Raw genomic sequence first — 24,979 nt, forward strand, 5'->3', positions numbered from 1 at the left:
TTCCTAACATGTCTCCATTCCTTCATGCCGAAGGCCTGTTGTTGCCCTGATCGATATTGATATATTTGAAGTTGAAGCTGAAGAGAGGCAAAACATTTATAAAGAAGTAATCGCAGTTCAGGGTCCACCAGATGGTACGGTGTTGGTCTCAATCAAAAGCTCTTTACCAGAAAATAATTTTTTCAACGATGCTTTGATTGATGAGCTTTTACAGCAGTTTACAAATTTCGGTGAAGTTATACTCATAAGGTGAGTAATGTAAAAAAAAAAAGCAACTCATGATTCACAAATAATATCTTCTGTATTAAAAGTTACCTTTCTTAGTATTTGACTAGTATGTGAGTATTTGTGGAAATTCCCTGGTAGCTCAGTCAGTAAAGAATCTGCTTGCAGCGCCAGAGACCTGGCTTCAGTCCCTGGGTTGGGAAGATCCCCTGGACAAGGAAATGGCAACCCTCTCCAGTATTCTTGCCTGGAAAATCCCATGGACAGAGGAGCCTGGCGGGCTAAGTCCATGGGATTGCAATAGTCAGACACGATTTAGCAAGTAAACCACCGTGAATATTTGTATCTTCAAACTAAAAGAAAATCATGCTATAGAAATATTATTCAAAAAACCCATGGGTTTTGAAACTGGACTCTCTGCTTAGAAAATTTAAAGTTGAGTAGTGAAACTTCACGTGAACATGTGATGACAAAAATACGTGCACATTTAGATATGTTCTCTCCAGATTTCTGTACACTATAACATGGAAGCCCTGTGGAAAAGTGAACGTGTGATATTAGTATTTTAGTTTTTTGAGGAGTGATAGAAGTAAAGCAGAATGACTTTTCTGCCCTCCGTTTAAGACATTAGATGTTCTCAGTAATTTTAAGTGATTTGATTTCCGTCTGATGGAGGAGCGGCGCTGCCCGGCACACAGTTAGGAGTCATCCTTCCCTGCCTTGGTTTCCGGCACTGACTTAACCATCTGCCTTTTGCAGAACCAGATGCCTCTTGCGTTGTTGAAATAAATGTTCTCTTCCCAGTGTACAGCAATTTTGACAAACTGAATAACATGTGTTTGAATTTCATAGGGAAGAGGTACTATTAAATTCCTTTCTGTGCTGTTTCATGTGTTTATTGAGGGATGTTTCATAGCTGTTTAGTGGGCAAGTCTCTATACTGGGTGCTCTGGCAGACAGGGGAGGAATTGAAGATTCAGTTCCTATTCGGAATCTAAGAAAGATAAGCGTGTGTGTAATGGCTTCCTTAGGTGTTTACCAGAACAGCCCACAGAATGAAGATGGCTTGGTTTCTTGCAGGGTGAGAAGCTTGCCTGAGAAGCCTCCTCTCCTTTCTGAGAGTAAATGGGCAAATAGAGAAGAAATTATATTTAGACTTACCTCAAATTGTTTGACAAAGATCTACCCTACAGGTTTAAAATGAAACAAAAAATCTCTAGAGATCTTAAGACTCCAGCAAGTACATGGTGAAATTTCCCAATGACAGTAAGCGTTGCCAAGTACAGAAACACCGAACCACTGGGAGCATCATGTGGACTGTGTGAGTGGGCAGCACAGAGCAGTTAAGTGTTCTTGCGAGCAAGTGTGAACTCTTGCTCAGAGTTTACAATACTTTTTCCAATGATAACAAGCATTCTGGGGAAAGCTTTTGGTTGCAATTTAACACTGTCAGGGGAGTGGGTAATTTTCCTTGGTTCTATTTCGACACAACAAAAATTTGAGGCGACGGATATTAAAGCCCTTGGCGCATCACAGCTCTCGGATAGTGTTACAGCTCCCTTGGTTTTATTTAGGAAATAAAGGAAGATACATCCTTGAGGCATGAGGGCATGCCAACGCAAAAGACAGGACGAGAAAAGAGAAAGCGAGCGCTCTCTCTGGGTGAGAGAGAACCCATAGTGTATATAAGGAAGGAACGACTGACGCAGGGATAGGACCTTCCTGCCTTTTTTCTAGTCTCTAAAGAGCTTGGTGTTATTAGGTAGTTAAGAATAGGAAAAAGGAGTCCAGAATGATGGTGATTAAAAGACAAGGGAAAAGCTCTTGAAAATAGGACAGAAGAAGGTCTGAGGACCGGAGTGAGGACCTCAGGTAGAACAAACAGCACTCCTGGCTAGCCCCGTTTATGTAGGGCAGGCCCAGAGGGAGAAAAAAACATATAAAAAGAGGAGCCAAAGGGCTGGGGGTCTCTCCCACGCGTGCACGCTCATTGTCTCTCTCTGTCTCCCGCGCTTGCTCGCTCTCTTTTCTCATCCCGTCTTTTGGGTCGGCATGCCCTCATGCCTCGAGGTTGTATCTTCCTTTATTTTCTAAATAAAACTGTGGGAGCTGTAACACTGTCTGAGATGTGTGATGTGCCAAGGGCTTTAACGTCCATCACCTCAAATTTTTGTTGTGTCGAGACAGAACCGAGGAAAATTACCCACTCCCCTGACAGTATTAAATTGCAACCAAAAGCTTTCCCCAAAATGCTTGTTATTATTGGAAAAAGTATTGGTAACAGAACAAGTACTGGTAACAAAACAAGGGTAATGTTATGCTGACGTTATAAAACCATGTGGTACCTCCTAACCTAGAATATTCTGATTGTTCCACCTTAAGACCACCAAGGTAGAACAGACAGGGGAGACACTGAAAGTAAAGAAGGACAGGAATACTGTCCCCTGTCACCTGTAGGCTAAACTGATCATCACCTTCAGCTCTAGAATAAGCCAACTGTTAGGGAATGACTGAAGTCATCATATGTAAATTATATGTAAATAAGAGATTTCCTGGAAATGTAGATGGGGCAGGCTACTTATATTAATTGGGGGGAAAGTCTAGAATGCTTCTATCCTATTGAGTAAAAATAGGAAAAAAGTACAACACACATTTGGAGTTCCGCAGGCCCATTCCTTCTGACAGACAGTTTTAGTAATACTGTATTGGGTTGACAAAAAACATCGTTTGGGTTTCTCCATACCTTCCAAGGGGGGGAACCTGAACTTTTTGGCCAACCCAGTATCTAAAGGAATTTGAATGCTTTTAGGGAAAGAGAGCCCTCTCCAGGTCACCGCTGGCCTTGCCGCTCTCAGGCTTGTATTTTTGCTTCCTAGCCTCTGTAAGTCCTTGCTCATCAGTAATCATTGGACGAGTCTTTGGGCTGGTTATATCTGAGGTATTCATTACGTTTTTTTATTGTTTGTTTTTCTCTTCCTTAAAGATTTGTGGAAGATAAAATGTGGGTTACGTTTTTAGAGGGAAGCTCTGCCTTGAATGTTCTGAACCTGAATGGGAAAGAGGTAAAGTAGCATTTGTTGAATCTAAACCATTCAGTGATTTAGTGTCTGAGGACTGTATTTTTAAGATACATGCAGCAAATTATCTAAACGTGTTTCGAATATCTAGTTGCATGATGCCTCGGATTACCTAACATCCAACATCCTAATTATTTTTAACTTTGACAATCTGAAAAACTAGAAGTAGTATGTCACGTCTGTGTTAAGATTTCAGTGGAGAGTTTTTCAATTAACTGATCGTTTCATACTTCTCTGGCAAGCTGTTTATGACCTCAGCCTGTGTTCCCCCTGGGGTATTCATCTTTTGAAGCTTCCCTGATGTTAATTCCTTTTCATAATGTGCTGTACATGTTCTTCCCAGTTCGTCTTGTGACTTTGTTGTTTTCACCGTATAGAAATTACTGATTTTTAAATTTAATTCTGCCTTTAATATCTTAAGCTTTTCCTCCTCCCATGATGTCATTAATATTTAAGAGCAGCTCTCAATTTGGCATCCCTTGTCAGCTCTTACTCCTTTTTTGAATATTTCTTTTGTCTTTCCCCTGGTCATTTTCCTTGTTTAGTTTTTTTCCTCCCTTCTTTTTCAGCTCTGTCCCTCACCCTCAAGTCTGTGTTACACTTTTAGAAAGTGCCCACCCTTAGCTCCCTTAAAAGATTTTCAAAATTCTGAAAAAATAATGTTTCTGGAGAACATTTTGAAAGTCAGACGTGTCCAAACCTCTCCTCTGTCTTTGTTATTACAGTTGTTTCAGCCCAGATCTTCTAGATACAAGTAGATCGATAGGAACTCTTCCATTTCAGGGGAGAATCTGGAAAAAGTACAGTGTAAGCAGAGCAAACCTAAAGGATAACCTGCTTGAGCATTTTTTTTTCCAGCATCTAAATTTCTTCCTTTTCATTCAGTTCTGATCTCTGCCAAGTGAATATTCTTGATGAAGTACATCTTAAGTGGCCATTGTAGTGATTGAGGCTTAAGAAGACTTGTTAGTATTCTTTGGTGAATGCATAACAAAGGTTGTTGACTTAAAAAAATAAATGGTCCATGAAGCCTATTGACTTAAAAAAATAAATGGTCCAGAATCCTAGTTCTGACTTCAAACCTCAGCATGGACGCTAAATTCCTATTAAACACGACTGTACTGTTCAGGCCGGCAGCTGTCAGCCTTTCAGACTGTGCCATGAAAGAATTCTGATGTCAGTAGCATTTAAGGAAAGTATTTTTAATATGACAGGACAATGTAACTTGATTATAATACATTGATTATTTTAGACTATACTTTTGTCTAAAAGCTCCTCAACTTTTTAGGAACAGCAGTGTGCCAGTTTCACAGATACCAGTCTTTGTGTTTTCAGAATGGTTAATTTTTGTTGATTTAAAATGATCTTAGATTCTCTTAAGTATGCTTGTGACATTTGAAATGCTGAAAAGTCTAAATGAACAGGAAAGTATTTTAAGAATTTTATACTGTCCTTTCTTTGATTGTCTCATGTGGATTAATTAATTAATTAATTAAACAATTAATCTGTGGATCAAAATTAAAGGAAGTATAAATTTATGTAGCAGAGTTGTCAGTGAATTTAGATCTGGCTCGGGAAAGATATTTACTGCAGCAAAGAAAACTTAAATTTGTGTGCATCCTAGAAAAGAAGACCTGAGATTAGCAGCAGTAGGCTGTTTTGTTTTGGCCACACTGTGTGGCCAAATCTCAGTTCTGAGGTCGAGGATTAAACCTGGACCATGGCAGTGATGGCATCACCAGCTCAAGGGTCATGAGTTTGAGCAAACTCCGAGAGACAGTGAAGGACAGAGGAGCCTGGCATGCTGCAGTCTATAGGGTCGCAAAGAGATGCATATGACTTAGCAACTGAACAACAGCAATGACAGTGAAAGCCTGGAGTCCTAACCACTAGGCCACCAGGAAACTCCCTAACAGGTTTTTAAAGGGAGGATTGGGGACATTTGAAACTAGGTGACAATACAATATATGTGAAATGATTGTGTTGAATGAATCTGAGTTAAGCCTATACTATTGTTATAACTTAAACAGACACTTTATTCCAAGATACTTAATTTTCATGCCAATGAATTTTTAATTTTGTATCTCTTTTACTCAACCAGTTACTGGGTAGGACAATAACAATTACTTTAAAAAGTCCAGACTGGATCAAAACTTTGGAAGAAGAAATGAGCTTAGAGAAAATCAACGTCCCCTTGCCATCATCAACCAGCTCCACCCTCCTAGGTGAAGACGCGGAGGTCACGGCCGACTTCGATATGGAAGGTCTGCTCATGGAGCACATTGACTTCTATCCTTCTAGACAGGTTTCCTTCCCATCAGCAAAGTCTCAGTCTCCAAATCTGTCCTTCTGTTTCTTCTTGTAACACTCAGAGAAGTATTAATCAGATTTGGTTTACATTGTATTGTGTGTTTTTTGCTTGTTACACAGACTTCAGATGTGTGTGCCCTTCTGCCATACAAAGGTCAAGACCTTTACAATAGTTAGTTTATGTCCTTGTGTGATAAAAGCACAAAGTGGTATTTTTGGTGTGTGGTTTGGTTCCACTGATTGTAGTTAAAGTAGAAGAGTAGGAGTTCTGTGCAGAAATGAGTTCAAAATATTTACAACCAAAGAGGATATATTTCAAAGTCATTTTAAAAATTCTTAAAGTGGCTGGGAACACATTTGAAACTGAACCCACTCATGTAGATGTAATCATCTCAAGTTTAAGAGTGGGCCAGGTTATCTTAATATAATAATTTCCTTAAATGTGATTAAGAAATGTATTTGCTTTTTAATGCTGTATCTGCTATATTATTTTAACATATTTTCCACTAAAATGCATACCTTAGTTTATAAAAGGGCAATATATCATATTGTGATATCCTGTAGCTCTAGGTAACACATTTAAGAGTTGAACACCTTAGAAGATCAGCTTGTTTTCATATTTCTCTGTTAATTTGTTTGCTTGGTCCACACGTTTATGCACTTACCTTTTATGTGCCAGTTACATGCTAAGTGCTGGAAATTCAACAGATGGCATCCTTGCCGTCCCTGAAGTCACAGCTCAGTGGGTGTTACCTACAAGTAGGCAGACGGTGACATCAACACACTCGTGAACGGTGCTGCTGTAGTTCTTGGGCCTAACTTAGAGTTGGACAGTTAGGAGAATGTACCCAGAGAAATTGAAACTGAAAATCTGAAGACTGAGTGAAAATCAGATTAAAGAGGATAGAGAGATATAACCAGGAAGAAGGAATGTGCAGAGACCTAAGGGGACAAAAGGATCTAAGTAGATGATGCAGATGTGCTTGTGCAAGAGGAAGGGAAGAAAGAACAAGAAGAGGAGTGGGTGTGGATGGAAGGTGAATTTCTTTTCTGTTTTGTTTGAAGTGTTTGTTTATTTGGCTGCACTGGGTCTTAGTTGCAGCATGCAGGATCTTTAGCATGCAGACCCTTAGTTGTGACATGTGGGATCTGGTTCCCTGACCAGGAATCGAACCTGGGCCCGCTGCATTGGGAGCACGGAGTCTTAGCCACTGGACCAGCAGGGAATCCTGAGTTTGGTTTTGAATGTGTTGAAGTTGTGGCATCTGTGGGGTGCATTGGGTCCAGAAGTAAGCTGTGGGCATGTGGGCCTGGCACTCAGCAGAGAGCCCGGAGCTTTGATGATAGGTAAGGCCCTGCATTTGGATTGCTTGGCCAGAAACCTGATAGAGATGGGAGAGGACTTCCTGGGATGGAACTGAAACGCAGACTTTGAAGGACAGGCAGAAGAAGGCCGCCCATAAAAGGAAAAGCAGAAGAAACGACTAGAAATGTCAGAGAGCCAGGAGAATATAGTGCTTAAAGACCAAGTGAAGAAAAGATGATAAGGAAAAATGATCTATAGTGTCCTCTGTCGCAGGGCGAGAAGAAGTGAGCGCCACAGCTTGCCCTTTGGGCTTGGAACCAGGGGAGGAAGCTGTTGGTGACATTCAGGAGAGTGATTTCAGTGGAGTGAAGAAGCCAGATGGTGGTAAATCGGGGTGTGGATGGAAGATGAGGAAGCGCAGAAAGTGTCTGTAGACAACTCTCGACAGAAGTGTGCCTGAGGCGGGAGAAAGAGAGATGAAGGCAGTTGCTCCCTGAAGTGTTGTTTTGAAGTGGAGACACTTGAGGAGCTTAATCCTGATGGAAAGGGCTGATGCTGCTGGGGAGGGGCAGGGCAACCTGCACTGGGCAGAACCCCACCCTTTCCACCCATAGATATGGTTAGGCTACAGCTGGGGGGCAGGTTGTTGAAGAAAGGGGTTCCCACCTTAGAACTTCCTTTTCTCTGCGAAGTTTAAGGAGGCGGGCAGCACACGGTTTCAGGAAGGTTGAGAAGGTTCAAGACAAAGCTCCTGAGAAGCAGTCAGATGGGGAGCCAGCCAGGAAACTGTGGGTTGGCCAGGAGGCCATGGGAGCCCAGATGAGGCTGAAACCACAAGTTAACATGTGCAGTCTTCAAGACCGCACGGTTATCTGTCTGCAGCACCCAGCCGCCCGTCTGCGGTTATGGAGACATTAGACTGCAGAATTGACGCAGGGGCAACGGAAGAATAGTGCAGGAGGGGACCAGCTGCGGCAAGGAGCCAGAGGATGTGAAGACAGCTGCAGGGACAGGTGCAAAATCCAGTAGGGGCCCAAAGAAGAGGGATCGAAGGCTTGGGTCCTGGTGAAGTCAGAAGAGGGGAAAGAGTAGCCAAGGGCAAGACTGAGCCTGGAAGGCGGTCAGAGGGAAGTGTTTGAGTTTATTGTTTCAGAGGCACTGCGGTTCCAAGGGGCATGAGTGTGGAGTAGAGGAGCGCATCAGCAGGGAAAAGTGTCAGGTTGTTGGTGTGTTATCCACAGTGGCTTCAGTGTCACCCAGAAAGATGGCGGGGCCCAGCTTACTGTCTTGCTCTCTCCTTGGTCCTCGATGAATGGGTTCAAGTGACCAAAAGGGTGAAGGTGGGAGATTATGGCGGCAAACGTGAGTTGAGGGCGTTACATAAATTCTGGAAGGCACAGCTTCCAGAAATAAAGAGGCCTTTTTGTTCAGGGTTGGAAGATTAAAGTTTTGGAATTGGAATCAGGTGGCATGGGGCTCCCTGACGCCACTTCCCAACCCTGTGGAAAACGGAGGTGAGGAGACCTCGGGGAGAACCAACTCCTGCCTGTTTAATTAAAGCACAGAGGATTACGTGTCAGGTAGGGGCGCCCAGGGCACCAAGTAGTGAGGAGACTTCCAGGGGGAAGGGTGTGTGACTGTGTGTGCCGTGAGGGGCAGGTCCATAGACCTAGCAGGCAGGTTTGGAGGGAGGGCAGTGAGCATCCGACTCAGCCAGCACTGAGAGCGCTGCTTAGGGCGCATTGACAGCTGTGGAGTCAGCCCAGCCCCAGATGTTAGCCGCCACTGGGCCTCCTGTTGCTCTGAGACAAGAGACTTTTTTTTTAAAATTATTATTATTAAACGTGTTTATTTTTAATTGAAAGATAATTGCTTGATAGTATTGTGCTGGTTTCTGCCAATATCGGCATTAATCAGCCATACATATTACTGTATCTCCTGTGACTGTCTTTTTTTAAGTAATTTAATTAATTAATGGCTGTGGGCTGTGCTGGGTCTTGGTTGCTGCAGACAGGCTTTCTCTAGCTGTGGTGAACAGGGGCTACTCTCTCTGTGGTGCACAGGCTTCAGTATTTGTGGCATGTGGGATCTTCCCAGACCAGGGATTGAACCCATGTCCATCTGCATTGGCAGACAGATTCTTCACCACTGGACCACCCGGGAATCCCAGGGGACTATCTTTAATTACTTTTTCTACGGTACGAGAGCATTTGCACTAATTCTACTTGTATACATATAAACTCTTTATACATGCCCACATGCTTAACTTAATATGTTTGCAGTATCATCATGTTAAGGTGTTCATTTTATATATTTAACCCCTTAAGCCTGGACTTGGGGGGCAGCAATCTCTGAGAAAGTTAACATCTGGTAATGTGGCCGACCTTGCGTTTTCTCAGGTGATGTGGATGACTATAGTGCTGAGGTAGAGGAGATCCTTCCTCAGCATCTCCAGCCGTCTTCCAGTTCTGGCCTTGGCACGTCCCCCGGTTCTTCACCCCGGACCAGTCCCTGCCAGTCACCTACCATATCGGAGGGGCCTGTGCCTTCCCTCCCAGTGAGACCAAGTCGAGCTCCGTCCAGAACGCCCGGGCCCCCTGCTTCACAAAGTATGTGTTTTATTTCAAGTTCTGTATGACTTCCCAGGCTGATATGTTTGATTTAGATGGTTAAACCTCCGATGCCTTCGGATCTCCTTTGGAGAACTATTTTTGCTTAACTTTCACATCCATAGGCTAAAGTGTAGCATGTTTTCTGTGCGTACAAAAGAGGAAACTTTGTAGATGGTTCCGCCCTAAGTGAAGAGGAGGGTCGTTGCTATCACTAGATGAGAACTTTACTTCATCCTTTTTCCATGTGGCAGGTTTGTCCATGGCTTATCACTGACGATTTTTAAGCATTATGGTCAGAACCCATAACTGTTTGGGCTTAACTATCTGTACATTACCTGCATTATAATAGGAAGCAGAAAGAGACAAAACAAGTATTTTGAATTCAACTTGATAGTCATGACTCCTCCAAAGTCACGTTTTTCTCTGGAAGTTGTTACATCACACAGTTCAGTCACTGTTCCACACTAACCAGTACCCTTGAAAAATACCTTTTATTTCAGCAATTTCTCAAGCTCCCCCATGCTACTCTTAGAGGACCGTCTTTAAATAGTCACTGAGTCGTATCTGACTCTTTTGCGACCCCATGGATTATAGCCTGCCAGGCTCCTCTGTCCATTGGATTTCCCAGGCAAGAATATGGGAGTGGGTTGCCATTTCCTTCTCCAGGAGATCTTCCCGATTCAGGGATCAAACTCGCATCTCCTGCATTGGCAGATGGATTCTTTAGCACTGAGCCATGAGGGAAGCCCTCAGAGGATGGGCTTCCTTCAGTAAATTCAGGATAAGTCAAGGCATAGAGAGAAGAGGCTCTCTTTGCTTTTTCTTCTCTCTCCTGGCCAGCAGATTGAATTGCAAATGACCTAAGTCACACGGTACTTCATGCCATCTTGTTAGGGCTGCTCAGTAAATCCCCTTTCAGTACCCGGGGCCTGGGTAAGAAGTCCAGAGAGTAACCTGATTGCTCCCGTAGTACCAAAGGGTAAGGTAATAGCACAGCTGCTTGTGTTATTGATACTAAAAATGTATGTCATTCCTCTGTAGTACAAATTATTTTGCTAAATAATTTATCATACGCCTATAGAAAGTACCTGTGTGCTCGTCCCTTGGAACCTGATCCTCTTACCTAAGGTACTTTTTTCTGGTAGGTTCTCCTGTTGACACTCTGCCGGCAACACAGCTGCAGCAGAAAGATTCTTCCCAGACCCTGGAACCCAAGCGGCCTCCCCCTCCCCGCCCGGTTGCTCCTCCTGCACGTCCAGCTCCTCCACAACGACCACCTCCGCCTTCAGGTGACAAATCCTTGTATTTCCATCTCTGCTGGATTTCACCACTCTGCTGAAAAATGTTTTGCATGTTTTTGAAACACTCGCTTTTAGATTTTATCAGTTTTCTGTCACTGGTGCTACTTCCTTAGTTAGCTTTTCTCTAACAAACGGCATAGGCGTGACAGAACAGCTAGATTCCTATAACATGTTTTCAGAGCTGGCCTCTTACAAGCGTGCAGGAAACATTTGCTTTGTTTTTGCTAATTTGATGTGGTTGTACTGATTTCTGTAAAATGCATGATTATCTAAAAATGAAAATTTTTAATGCATGATTAGAACTGAAGAACATACATCTTTCTGTTTACAGTTTTATATATTTGTTTAAATGTTCTTTTAAAATAAGTATAGTCTTGTTTCTGCTAGAGGTATTTGCGTTACATAATAACTTTTTTATAGCACCAAGATATGAATATGTAGTCTCTACATGATATTTGACATCTTGGAAACTATAGTAAATCTTTGACATTTCAATTCTTTATTTAATGTCATTTCCTTTCTGCTGCATATTCTCTTATGAACTATAAGGGGCTAGGAGTCCTGCACCTGCTAGAAAAGAGTTTGGAGGTAACCATTTATATTTGTTATAATATATGGATCTTGGTTCATTAATTTTTTTGGAGTTTGAGCCCTGTAACTTAGTGACATTTTAGGTTGCTTTGATGAAAGCCAAAATGAATGACATTTATATGCCAACTTAAAAATAACTCCAAACTTTCATTATATTTCTGGTAAAAGATTAGAGCTTGATTTTATTAGTGAATATTATTAGAATTAAGAAGACCTTCCATTTCCCTGATAAACAGAGTTGAATTACTTAAGGCCTGATATACTGTTTATTAATAAATATAGTCAGTTCGGTTATAAAGATTAAATGAGTCAAACACAATGAAAATAGGTGGTTTCCCAAGGATTTGATTATATTGGATTATATTAGAACTCTAGTACGTCTTGCCAGTAGCCTGTGAATTAGCAAAATGTCCTAGGAATGCAATTTAAAGTTATCATAATTATCTGAAATATAGCTTTCATTTTGCATGGCTTTATCATAATTTGTCATAACATTCATGCCTCATTTTTAAAATAGAAGAACAAGTCTCTGTTATATATTTCGATAAAGAAATTCTTCTTAACACATGGGTCACTTTTTGTAGTTTACTTGTTTTACATGAAGACTCTTACAAAGCTCAACTAGAGGCGTACATTTGACAAGTTTATTTAATCTAGTTCTCAAGAAAGGCTGAGGCAGAATGTCTCAGTCCCACAGAAGAGCTGTTCCTCACCCAGTTCTAGTGTCCTTAGGGCTCACGTGCACAGGCAGCTGGTCTCTCCCTGCTCCAGCTGCCTGAGCACGTCGCCGGCCGACTCACGCTGTCACAGAGTGGCTGCACCGTGTGCAGACTTGAACAACTTTGGGTAATTAGGGTAGCAAAGTTCTTTCAGCACCAAGCTTCTGTAAGATACTACTGGAGGATAACTTTTCCACTAACTTAAAGACGACATTGATTTTTTTCCCATTTCAGACTTGTGCTTTGATTTATAGCTTCATGGAAGATTTTATTTACCTTCCCCTTTAATTAGGAAACCAATCTGTAGAAAAATTTAAAGAAATTTGTGAAAAGCTATACATATTAGCTACTCAGTGACTTACTTAGAAATCTGATGTTTTTTAAAAATTGCTTCTCTTCGTAATTCTTTTGTAGGCAGTCTTAGCAGCATATTTTTTAACCCTATAAACCAGTAACTGCTTGAAGGCAATAATCTGAAAGTAATTATTAGTACTTTTAGAGTTCTTTTTTTTTTATTAATAATGCATTGAAAATTACCTTCTAAGGGACTAACACAGGACTCATAGAGATTTAAAATGAAATTGGAACTTCCAGACTTTTTTTTTCCTTTATGACTGGCAAATATTGGAGCTTTTATTAGTGGTTTAATTCTGAATATAAAGAATGAGATGATTAAAAAGCAAAGACTTTCATTATTTTCAAATTCCCTACCGCTAGTGAAGAAGTGAAAGTGTTAAGTCACTCAGTTGTATCCCGACTCTTTGGAACCCCATGGTCCGTAGCCCACCAGTCTCCTCTGTCCATGGGATTCTCCAGGCAAGAATGCTGGAGGGGGTTGCCATTTCTTCCTCCAGGGAATCCTCCCATGATGTCAGATATAAAAAGAAAACTATTTTCTCCTTTCGATTCTAACTGAAGAAAAGGATCAGGTTTGGGCCAGGCATCTAGAGGCACTTTGGTTTATACAGATATCTTTGAAGAAATTTGAAGCAGTGAAAGAACTTTTTTTGCAAAAGGACATTTAACTCAGAAACTGTTTTGTGTGCCTGCCTTTCCCTCTGTTCTATGGGCCCTGAACAATACACAGCTTCTGTTCTCTCTCTAAAAAGGTGTTGGAGCCCCTCCCAGTCCGGGGGTAGCTAGGCGAGAGATGGAAGGTAACAAGACGTTTGCATCCTAGAAATGGATCTCTCGTTTTATTCCTAAATGTCAGCCCCTCCAGTGTTTAAAGACATACAAAATCTTTTCTCGGTCCAACTGTAAACTCCCCCTCCCCCTCCTTCTGTATATCTTGTAAGTTCGTATTTTTTCTCTTTTCATTCTGTGTTGTGTAGTTTCTGGTGGTTGTCCATTTACTTTCTCTGCAATTCTTAATGTTGTTTTGAGCTGTTCTGTATATATATATTTCATATACACTTAAGATGTGAAATTAATGTGCAGTATTATTTTAAGAGGAATGCCTTCAAAAATTTTTTCAGAATAAGTCAAATGTTTAGAAATGTACTGTACTAACTCTGAAGTTTTAAAAATTAGTAATTAAACCTTGTTAATTCAGTCCAAGGATATAGTATTTTTTAATCAACTTCAGATAACATAAACATGCTGAGTAAATTTGCTTAAAAGGCTATTAAAACTGGAAGCCATTCATTAAGATTACAGTTATTAAAAGTCTGATGGGTTTCATATAACAATTACACATGAATTTCCTTTCAAAAGAAGAAATCTGAGATGCTGACCTTAATAGGGTCTCCTACTCCTTTTGGCCCCAAAAGTAGTTTATTGCATTTCAGTCTTCTCCTACGTTTCGAATGAGTTTGAGCAGTATTTTAACACTGTCTTGCATAAGGCAGATATTGTAATAAGTAGTGCCCGCCTTCTACCTTAATGATAGGGTCTTTCTGTAGAAATCCGAAAGGTCTCGTAAGAGCCCCTGTCCGTACTGACGTCCACAGCATGAAGCCCTGAACAGTGCTGTTGGTGTCTTGTGTGACTCGGAAAGTGCGGGTCTGTTGGTCCTGGAGCCGTGAGCCCACCAAGCTCTGGGAAGTAGTGGGGCCACGTCTTGTGAATGTTCCCCCAAACTGACCATGTGTTTTCAGGGTTCATAGGAAAGAGCTCTGTTGGGAAAGTTACCTTCCAAATGAGGTAGCAGACCAACTGCCAACTTGTCCCATAAATGTTACTCTCAATAGTCTAAATTTTTCTCTTTTGGAGGTATTTTCTAAAGGGCTGATAATACCCTCCAGCATTTCTAAAGCAGAATAGTTTGTTTTGTTTTTCTTTTTCCACCTCGTGCCCCCATTTCTGCTGGTAATGAAACAGAACAGCTAGCTAATATTATATAATATGGCTTATTTACTTATAGATAATTTTTTTTTCCTTCCTGCTTCAAAGCACCCAAAAGCCCAGGAACGACACGGAGAGATAATCTAGGTAAACATTCGAATTCAGCTACTTAACCTTAAAGCTGGACCATGAATAGACAGTGTGGTATAAGTGCATGTTTCTTGTTTCTTTCTTTAAAAACAAAGACCTGAGCTACATGGTGTGATGTCTTTGTTCCAGGACGCAGCCAGCTTCCACCTCAAGCCGGACTGCCAGGCCCGGGACTTGCTGGACACAGTGCAGCCAGACCGGTAGGCAGCGCCTCGCTTGCGAGCCAGGAGGTCTAGGTCCTGGGTCCCAACTTGCTACTAATCAAATGTGTTACCCTGAAGAAATCACGGGCCCATTAAGACTCCAATTTCCTCAATTCTAAACTGGGGGAATTAGACTTGATGCTCTTCAAGGTACCTTCGTGTGTATGTGTGTGTGTGTGTGTGTTTTACTCTCTGAGGTGTGTGTGTGTGTGTGTGTGTACTTGCTGAGTTGTGTCCGACTCTTTGCAACCCCATGGACTGTACCCCATCAGGCTCCTATGTCTATGAAATTTCCCTGGTAAGATTACTGGAGTGGGTTGCCATTTCCTTCTCCAGGGGATCTCCCCAACCTAGGGATCAAACCCGCTTCTCCTGCATTGAGAGGCAGATTCTTTACCACTGAGCCACCAGGCAGCCCCACCTTCAACTCAAATGGTATTCTAACATCCTCTTCAGAAGTAAAAGCATCCTTCATTATTTGAATAAAAGTGGTATAGTTAAGTGATTACAGTCACTAAATAAATATCTTAGAATCTTGAAATATATGGGGAAGTGATGTACTAGGGCAATTTTTTATGACATTATCTGAGTAATGAAGTAAAGTCATTCTTCTATCAGAAAGGTTTTATTTTACTTTTATTTCCTTTTTATTTGTCTTTGCCACACCTTGAGGCATGCGGGATCTTAGTTCCCCAAACAGGGATTGAGCCCGCACTCCCTGCAGTGGAAGCACAAGTCTTAACTGCTGGACCACCAGGGAAGTCCAGAAGGATTTTAAAATTAGATTTCAGGAACCCCAATGATGATAGTCTGTCAACTAAAACTAGTTCTAAAGGTTTAACCACAGGAGAGCAGATGGCATTGCAGGGTTTCACCCTGCGTTGTAAGTCTGGTTTTCTGCGTGTTTATGTGTGTTTTGTTATACACAGAATTATTCTATTATTCACCCACATGAACATTTTCTCTGAGACAGAACAAGTAATTCAAAGAAAAAAAAAAAGAGAAACCAGTGTCAGTCAGGTGGAGCCTGGGCTTATTGGGAGGCCACTGGCTGAATCCTGGGAACTGTGACTATACCTGGAGATGAAGAGACTTCTGCTAATGAAACTACTTCAAGAGTCCAAGAAATTCTCATGAGATTTCTAAAACAGAGATATTTTGTTTTTTGTCTTGTAGCCAACCTGAAGGACTTTTTCTATATATAATATTATGCTCCAAAGTAAAGTGTCTATGGAATTTACCTAAAATAGCCATTATCCACTCCCCTGTTTTTTTAAAAAAGAAATTGTTATTCACTGACTATACACTTCCCACAAAGTACTTTGCTTACTGAATATTGTAAGAATAGGGACGGAAAGTCAGGATTTTGTGTGATTACATTTATAACTTTTGCTTATGCATGGAATCTAGAAAGATGGTACTGCTGAACCTGTTTGCAGGGCAGCAGTGGAGATGCAGACACAGACAGCAGACTTGTGGACGCAGCGGGGGCAGGAGAGGGTGGGACTAACTGAGAGAATACTATGCTGCTGCTGCTGCTAAGTCGCTTCAGTCGTGTCCGACTCTGTGCAACCCCACAGACGGCAGCCTCCCAGGCTCCCCCGTCCCTGGGATTCTCCAGGCAAGAACACTGGAGTGGGTTGCCATTTCCTTCTCCAGTGCATGAAAGTGAAAAGTGAAAGTGAAGTCGCTCAGTCGTTTCAGACTCTTAGCGACCCCATGGACTGCAGCCTACCAGGCTCCTCCATCCATGGGATTTTGCAGGCAAGAGTACTGGAGTGGGGTGCCATCGCCTTCTCCGAGAGAATACTATGGAAATGTATATTACCATATGTAAAATAGATAGCAAGTGGGAATCGGGGAGCTCAACTCTGTGCTGTGTGACAATTTAGAAGCCTGGGAGGGGGTACAAGAGGGAGGGGACATGTGTGTACCTGTAGGAGATTCAGGAGGGAGGGGACCTCCATGTGGCTGATTCATATTGATGTATGGCAGAAGCCAACAAATATTGTAAAGCAATTATCCTCCAATTTATACAAAAATAAGAAAAATGTACTGAGTGCTTAAAGCCTTCAGCAAACATGTGAAGATAGAAAAGGACGTTATTTCCCTAGTGTATCTTCCAGCCTATGTATTTCAGCACATTGAGTTAGCCATTCCAGAGTTTTTAACCTCTGTGTTTAATAAAGAAAAACAGCCTCAGTGTAGTTTTTGGTAAGCCTCTTAGTTCCACAGTGTATGTCCCGCTCCACCTCCTCATGACCTGTAAAATCGTCCCACTAAGGAGTATGATACAGGATAAAGAAAATGGGCCCTGAGTTCGGCTCCTGGCTTTATTTTGTAACTCTGTGGCTTTGGGACAGTTGTATACATTTCTTCATTTTCATTTAAATTAGAGATGATAAAATAATACCTTACCCCCCAGGGCCATTTGGACATTGAAATGTAAATTCATACCTAGTGCTTAGTTAACACAGTGCGTGGCACATAGTAAACAGTGAAAAATATAAAGGAAGATTTTTGAAGCTTAAGGAACAAAATTGGGTCATTTGTAGAGATGTGGATGGACCTAGAGAGTATCATACAGAATGAAGTAAGTCAGAAAGAGAGAAACAGTATTGTGTATTAACCCATATATGTGGAATGTAGATAAATACTATAGATGATCTTATTTGCAAACCAGTAATAGAGACACAGACATAGAGAACAAATGTGTGGATACCAAGGGGCAGGGGAGGAATTGGGAGATTCGAGTTGACACATATATGTGTGTCTGTGTGTGTATACACACACACATATATATATTACTGATACTATGTATAAAATAGATAATTAATGAGAAACTACTGTATATAGCACAGAGAGTTCTACTTAACGCACTGTGATGACCTGAATGGGAGGGAAATCCAAAAGGGAGGAGATATATATATATATATATATATATATATGTATGCCTGATTCATTTTGCTGAAGAGTAGAGACCAACACAACTTTGTAAAGTAACTATGCACCAATAAAAGTTAATCCTTAATAAAAAAAAATGAAACTTATGATCATATGGCAATAAATAGAGCCATTAGAATGACAAAGAGGCAGAGGAAATGATACAAGATGCACAGACAAAATATTTTCATCAAATCTTATCCGTTGCAGATAAGGTAAATGTCTCAGTGGTTTTCGTTTCCCATCTTTAGATTATTCCGCCCCGTGCTGGAGTCATCAGCGCCCCCCAGAGCCACGCACGGGTGTCTGCTGGGAGACTGACTCCTGAAAGCCAAAGCAAAACCTCAGAAGTACTGAAAGGTAGACCCGTAGTCGAAACGGCAGTGCCATTCTGTATCCTTCCCTTCCACTTCTTTTCTTTTTTCTTTCGCAATCTCTCACTTTATACAACTTGCTCAAATTCTTTCTCTCTCTCTCTCTCTTTTTTTTTTTCCTGTCTTTCTGTATGCCATAATAAAGGAGGCTACTGGGGGCTGAGACAGGGACTGGAATTTCCTACCATTTCCTGAAAGGAAGGATAAACTCAGTTTTCCAGAGAATGCCTAACATCTGGAAATTACTTTCTTTAGGGCCAGCTCTTCTTCCCGAGCCCCTGAAGCCTCAGGCCGCCCTTCCTGTGCCGCCTTCTCTTGCGCCACCTGTTCAGAAGATGCAGGAGCCTCTCATCCCGGTGGCCGCACCTCTGGCCCAGGCTGCCCTGCAGCCCAGCCTGGAAACGCCCCCGCAGCCACCCCCTCGAAGCAGGTCGTCCCACAGCTTGCCTTCTGAGCCTCCGGCGCAGCCGCAGGTAAGGCCTTCCAGCGGGGAGAAAGATCATCTGGGTGGGTGGGTGGGTGTGGGTGTGTGTGGGTGGGTGGGTGGGTGTGTGTGTGTGTGTGAGTGTGTGTGGGCCTTTGCTTACATTTTGTTTTGTTTTTCCCTTTTTTTTTTTTTTTTTTACTGAGGCATATTTGATGCTCTTGCTGTAGTCTTTGAACATCCTTATTTTAATTATTAGCTTTAGAAAAAACACCTAAGATTTGATTTTTTAAAAAATTTTGTCATTTGCTAGTAATAACATGTTTAGATATGACTTCAACCAGTGAATGTCATTTGACCACTCAGACTCATCACACAACAAAAGCACGTTTGGCCGTTTGAGGGTTTGGGTTTTTTGTTTGTTTGTCCAACCTGTTGTCTAGATCACGGGTTCTCAGAGAGTGACCCTAGATTAGGGCTCTTTCCCTAAAGGCTTTTTTCCCTAAAACTTCCAAGCGGCCCCCAGGCTGTTTACTTTGTTTAAAGAGTAGGTGATTTTTTTGGTTATTCTGTGTGTAATTTACTTTGGATACTTAATTAGAGTGGACAGTAATAACTTAGTTTCTTTTTGTTCACAGCTATTAGATTAGTTTTGTCCTTTACCTCCTGGACAGAAAGGCAGTCAGGTCAATCCCTGGCCATTGGCAGTAAATTTCCAATAATCCTATCTCTCCTGATGCTGCAGTTAGCTCTTTTCAGTGATGGAGTCGGCACTGGGCTTCCTTGGGGATCTCTAACAGTTTCAGACACTACTGGATCCATTTAGATGTTTCAGGCATGCAGCAGCAGGCTTATTAACCAAAGTAAAAGCCATCAAAATAATGTTCTCATGAGTATCACATAGAAAATAGTACCATTGCCTTGGTGGGTGGAAATCACAGGATCACAAGGACTTTTGTTATACCAGAGTGATCTCACATTGGAAAGCCTTCTGGTGTGTATACACAAAGTTGTTTCAACACAAGAATATTCATGCGAGTTGAATTGTTTTACTTGGAGGCTGTTTTACTTAGTATTTATTATATACATCTCAGTAAAATCATTAAAATAAGGTTTATCTTTAGCATAAGTTTATCTTTAGTATAAGGTTTATCTTTATATTTCTGTTGTCTAGCCTCACATTGAATTTTATCCAAAAGTTTTAACTTGAAAATGCCATCAAGGCCAAAGAACTGAAGTCTAAGTCTGCTTTTATTTTGGAATAGTCTAAAATACAGAAATATTACACTGGTGATGTCCCTTAAGCATGTTTATAATAATAGTTTGCATTTATTTTTACAGATATGTGAATATGTCCAGCTAATTGGCAGAAGTTAGCAGTTTCTTATGCTTCTTCATAGTGAAAAAAAGATTATAAAGTAAATATGAATCTTGAAACAATATGAATAGTTAGCAATTAGCACTTACTTATCAGACTATTGGTCACATTTTTTAAAAAGCTAAGACGGATATATAATTGAGAATAATGTTCTCTTAAGCTAATGAACACCAAAAAGTATTATATAGTTGAGGATGCTGAAGATATATAGTAATTATAGAAGCCCTTCAAACAATAAATGTCCATTATTTTCTCTTTGCCAATCTACTTTTAGTGCATGATGATTTTTTCTTTTCATTTTCTTATAAGGTGTAGTATTTATTATTATTGTTTTTTAGTGTAATTGGAGGGCAAGAAACTTTCAAAGAAGCCATCTTAAAGCTTTGTATTACTACAGTTTTAGGACAGAAAGTGATCATGATTTTCACAGTAAAGGTGAACCCTAATTCCTAAAACTCCATAAAATGTTCTCAGTATTGAAAGTAGGTGTGGTACTCTGAACAACTTCAGAAGAACACACTGTCAAAGAAGATTGCAGTTCTCAGTAGAAAGTCATCTTGTGACACAAAGAGTACAGGATGAATATTCCGTGACTGCCATCTATCATTTTCTTAGGTCATTTTCCCCTGTTTTGCTTTCTGATTTTCATTGGAATGGGTATGGTGATTTGCTGACGAAGCACAGCAAGCCTGTGCTTTCTGTGTGGTTTAGTAGATTGTATTCTTGACTCTTACATTCTGCTCATCAAAACTGTGAAAGGTGTTTGTTATAAGCCTTTCTTTGCCTCAGTCATTGATATCAAATCCCTCTACACATTACATACACAGACACACTTTCCTGGAGAGTGGAGGTCTTGTTCACGTGTAGGCTGCCTTTGTGCAAGATCACAAAGAGCTTAGTTTCCTCCTGGGAGCTTACAGAAAGATAGGGAGGCATTTTACCTTTTTTGCCTTTTTCATTTTGAACCATAAAAATAATGCCTATTCAAAAAATAATGAACATCTAAAGTCTTAAAAATTCTTCTATAATGGCTATAACTTGAAGAGGGTGAGTTAGTAAAATAACTCACATTTTGATATTTTGGTAATAATATGAAACAGTCTTAGAATTGAACTTAGTAGTTTTTACAAGTCTTTATTAATTCTGCCAAAAATATACAAGGTATTTAAAACATAGACCCACACATGACCCAGCTTTACTTGTTATTACTATTTAAATTATTTGATTCTATAATTCTATATAGAAAAGATTCTTCTAATTCAAGTGATTATATGTTATATATCCTTTAGAAAATGTAAAAATGCCCCACTTATCTGACTTTCAATGTCTTAGGCATCTGATTATCAGCTGAAAACCAGAAGTCAGGAATCCAATGGGAAGTAAAGTAATAGCATCATAGCTATACTATTGGAGTGACAGCCGATAGTGAGGGAAGAGGCCAAGTAGAAAATCTCAGGACTTCCCTGGCAGTCCAGTGGTTAAGACCCCGTGCTCCCAATGCAGAGGGCATGCATTCGATCCCTGGTCAGGGAACTAAGATCCAGCATGCTGTGCAGCACAGCCAAAAAAGAAAAAAAAAAAATCTCAGCTTTCTGGATCAATTTAATACCATCCCCTTGCATCTTAGTATAAACCCATTCCCAGTTTTTATCCAACTCTTACAAAACTAATGCATCAGGATCATCAGGAAAGGTTCAATTCAGGAGTCTCATGTTTTGTAGTAACACATTTTATATAATATAAATATATAATAAATATATTATTTATAAAATAATTTACTATAGAATGGTGTCTCTCGAATCTGTCTAAGTGAGTTATGGTATTTTAAAATAAGGTAAGCTTTAAATATTGGGGAAGATTTGTTCAAACTGTTTCTTAAGAATACTGTAATTTTTTAAAGTACTGCTGTTATAGAAAGATTGTGATTTCATCTTTAGTATCACCCTTCAGAAAATTTGAGTGATAGATTAATAGAACAAGCCTGGATCCTGACCATGTTAAAATAAATACCAGTTTTCACTTTTCTGCAAAGTGGTGCCATTTTGAACAATTTCTCTAATCATGATAAACCCATAGGCTGTCTTAAGGCTGTGTCCTAACCTTCTTGGGCTGCCGTAACAAAATACCATGAACTGGGTGACTCAGGCAGTAGAAATTTGTCTTCTCAAGTTCTGGAGGCTAGAAGCCCGAGATCAGGATGCCAGCATGGTTGGGTTCTGCTGGGGCCTCTTCTCCTGTGCCCACATGGCCTTTCCTTGGTGCTTGCACAAGGGAAGAAAGAGCAAGCCCTCTGGTGTGTCTCCTACAAAGGGTGCTAGTTCCATCAAGAGGGCCCACTCTCACGACCTCATCTGACCCCAGTCACCTCCCAGAGGCCACGTCTCCAAATACCATCACATAAGAAGGTTGGGGTTCAGCATACGAATCTGAGGGGACACAAACATTTCACCCATAGCCTGCTGAAAATACTTCAGTGCTCCAGTAATGTATTTGGAATATTATTTTTGGAATGACTACTTTGAGCTAGTTAGTAATCAACCTCAGATAAAATTAAATCCTGAGCCCTATTACAGCAATACATTTTATTGTCTCTTGATCTTATACTGTGACCTGCAGGTCTCACTGCTGTTGGATTTTGTACATAATATAAAACTGAAAGTGTTTTGAATTGTTAGGGTTGCTGCTTGGTCTCAGATTGTCCTCCTAACTCTTTCCCTTGATGTCTATGTTTCGTTTTCTCAAAGCAGGAGCAACCATCAGGGTAACAGGTATCGGATTATTTCTCAATCTTATATGTGCTTCTCATCTGTCTTAGCACAGTAGATGTATGAATCTTTCGCTTCATACATCTAAATTCTCACCCATTTTTAAAAACCACCTGTCCACATTAATAAATTCTGTTATCATACCATAAAACCTGCTTTTTTTCTTAGTATTTTGAATTCTTAGGAACCATTTTAGTTATTCTTGCTAATGCTTTCCCATTTTGCTTTTTTTTTTTACAAAAATTAACAAGACTAAAAAGTATAACTTTAAGAAGGTAAGCTTTAGATATATGAAAGTGTATCTGGCAAAACCAAATTGGTTCTTGGTTTTAACAATGGCATAATTATGTAAGTATAAAATTCAATTTTTTTCCTAGATTTCTTTTGGGAAATTAAAAAAACCCAAAAAACTAGTAGCATGTAGATTATAACTGGTAGCACTAGGAGATTTTTTTTTTGTTAAAGAAGAATTGATGATTTACAAAAATGAAAATGAACATTATAGCAGGATTATTTAAGGGCCTTTCCAACACCCTTTTCTGTAAAAAATACCATCATCATTAATGTCAAGTCATCATAAATACTGCTTAGATATATAGAAATTCATTCTAATGTAATGAATGATGATGTGGCTCTCATAATTTCAAATCTCATTGGGCAAAATGATCATGTTTCTGTTAAATTACCTTTAACTTATTTTGAAAGAAAAATTTGTTAATATATGAAAATAAAGATATTTAAATGTGCAACATTTATTTGGCAAAAGCCTATTATTCTAAGCTGTACAAAGCATAAACTTCCTACCTATAATGTCTGTGTCATGGACTCTGTCTACCATGGGAGAATCGGGGCCCAGACCCACTCAAGTACTTCTGTTTTGTCATATGAATCGTAAATAACCCAGTCATTACTGGTAATGTGTAGCTAATTGTAATTTTACAGCATCTATAGTAAATTTGTCTCTCAAGTACTATAATACACTTAGAATACAGTTTAGAATTTATGACATGTCTGCTTTTTAATTTTGTTCAAATTTATTGTCATATTAAGTTTGAAGAAAAATAAAACTTGTTTACTTAAAGTATACTATAGATTAGTTGAATAAAATAGATCCTAGAGAGTGATTCACGTAAGAAGTTATCCACACTGTTTCCTTTTGCAAATGAGCAGCCTTCCTTATTCTTTTTTTTTTTTTTTTTTTGCCACTCCATGTGGCTTGTGGGGTCTCTGTTCCCTGACCAGGGGTTGAACCCAGGCCCTGGCAGTGAAAGCAGAGAGCCCTAATCACTGGATCGGAGGGGAATTAGCCTTCCCTATTCTTAAGCACCAAGTTACTGTTTAAGAAGATGCAATTATGTTTTATTGGAGTTTCCCAGGCAGCTCAGTGATAAAGAATCTGTCTGCTAAAGAAGAAGACACAGGTTCAATCCTGGGTCAGGAATATTCCCTGGAGAAGGGAATGGCAACCCACTCCAGTTTTCTTACCTGGTAAATCCCATGGACAGAGGAGCCTGGTGGGCTATAGTTTGTAGTCGTCTTGTGGGGTCACAGAGTCAGATATGACTTAGAGACTAAAATAAGAACAGCAAAACAATGTTTTATTGAGACTGCTGCTCTTTTTCTCAACGTATCTTATGAATGTTTAGTTACTTGCTTTAACAATGACCTAAATTCATTTTGGGTCATGCTGCATTTTGTACATTGCCAAGTCTCTAGCTAAGTAAAATTCTCCCTGTCCTGTGCTTTTCTTACCTTTAATTTGGCATAAATATCCAAGTCACCCACCTAGTTTTAACAATTATATAGAGTTTTTTTTTTTTTTTTTTTTTTTAATTAAAATGGAGTTCCTGATAAAGCTAGCTACTTTTCTCGTACAGCCAGGCTTCAGTTCAATGTTTCCCTTAGGAAAGTAGCCTGTGCCCGGTACCACAGCCGGGCTCCACTCCAGCCGGCTTCTTTGTGAACTGGGCACACAGGGCAGACTTTTCATAACTGTGAAGTAAGTCTGACCCCTCCTCCTGCCAGTAACTGTTCACAGCCAGCTCTGCCATGCATAGCTTTATTTTGGTTGAAGAATTACTATCCCAGATAGAAACAGGATTCCTCCCCCCACCACGCCATCCAGTTTAAAGAATCATTGCAGTTAGTTACAACCTATCTAAAGATGAGGAAGGTCAATTAAAAAATATTTTCACATTCAGAATTTATTCTACAAAGGAGAGCTGACGTTAAAAGGCAAAGAATGCTTTGAAAATTTTATTCTACAAGTGGAAAAGGAAATGATGCATTGTCTTCAGCTTATGAATACAGATATA

The 24,979-nt window shown here is 40.3% G+C and overlaps 1 protein-coding gene across 6 annotated transcripts in view; it reads left to right on the forward strand.

Moving 5' to 3' along the window:
- Positions 1–24,979, forward strand: part of SYNJ1 (synaptojanin 1) — a 91,462-nt gene that overhangs the window by 62,538 nt on the left and 3,945 nt on the right. For 5 of the 6 annotated variants that reach the window (XM_070367063.1, XM_070367071.1, XM_070367076.1 and 2 more), the window contains 8 exons: positions 34–249; positions 3,209–3,287; positions 5,404–5,566; positions 9,318–9,527; positions 10,676–10,819; positions 14,707–14,777; positions 17,975–18,083; positions 18,353–18,570. In XM_070367063.1, the coding sequence (XP_070223164.1) occupies positions 34–249; positions 3,209–3,287; positions 5,404–5,566; positions 9,318–9,527; positions 10,676–10,819; positions 14,707–14,777; positions 17,975–18,083; positions 18,353–18,570 (1,210 nt within the window). Of the gene's footprint in view, positions 1–33; positions 250–3,208; positions 3,288–5,403; positions 5,567–9,317; positions 9,528–10,675; positions 10,820–14,706; positions 14,778–17,974; positions 18,084–18,352; positions 18,571–22,646; positions 22,668–24,979 lie in introns of all 6 variants that reach the window. The other variant, XM_070367094.1, reaches the window with a different exon arrangement.

Source organism: Bos mutus, chromosome 1 (genome assembly GCF_027580195.1).
Source record: "Bos mutus isolate GX-2022 chromosome 1, NWIPB_WYAK_1.1, whole genome shotgun sequence".
Classification (NCBI taxonomy): domain Eukaryota; kingdom Metazoa; phylum Chordata; class Mammalia; order Artiodactyla; family Bovidae; genus Bos; species Bos mutus.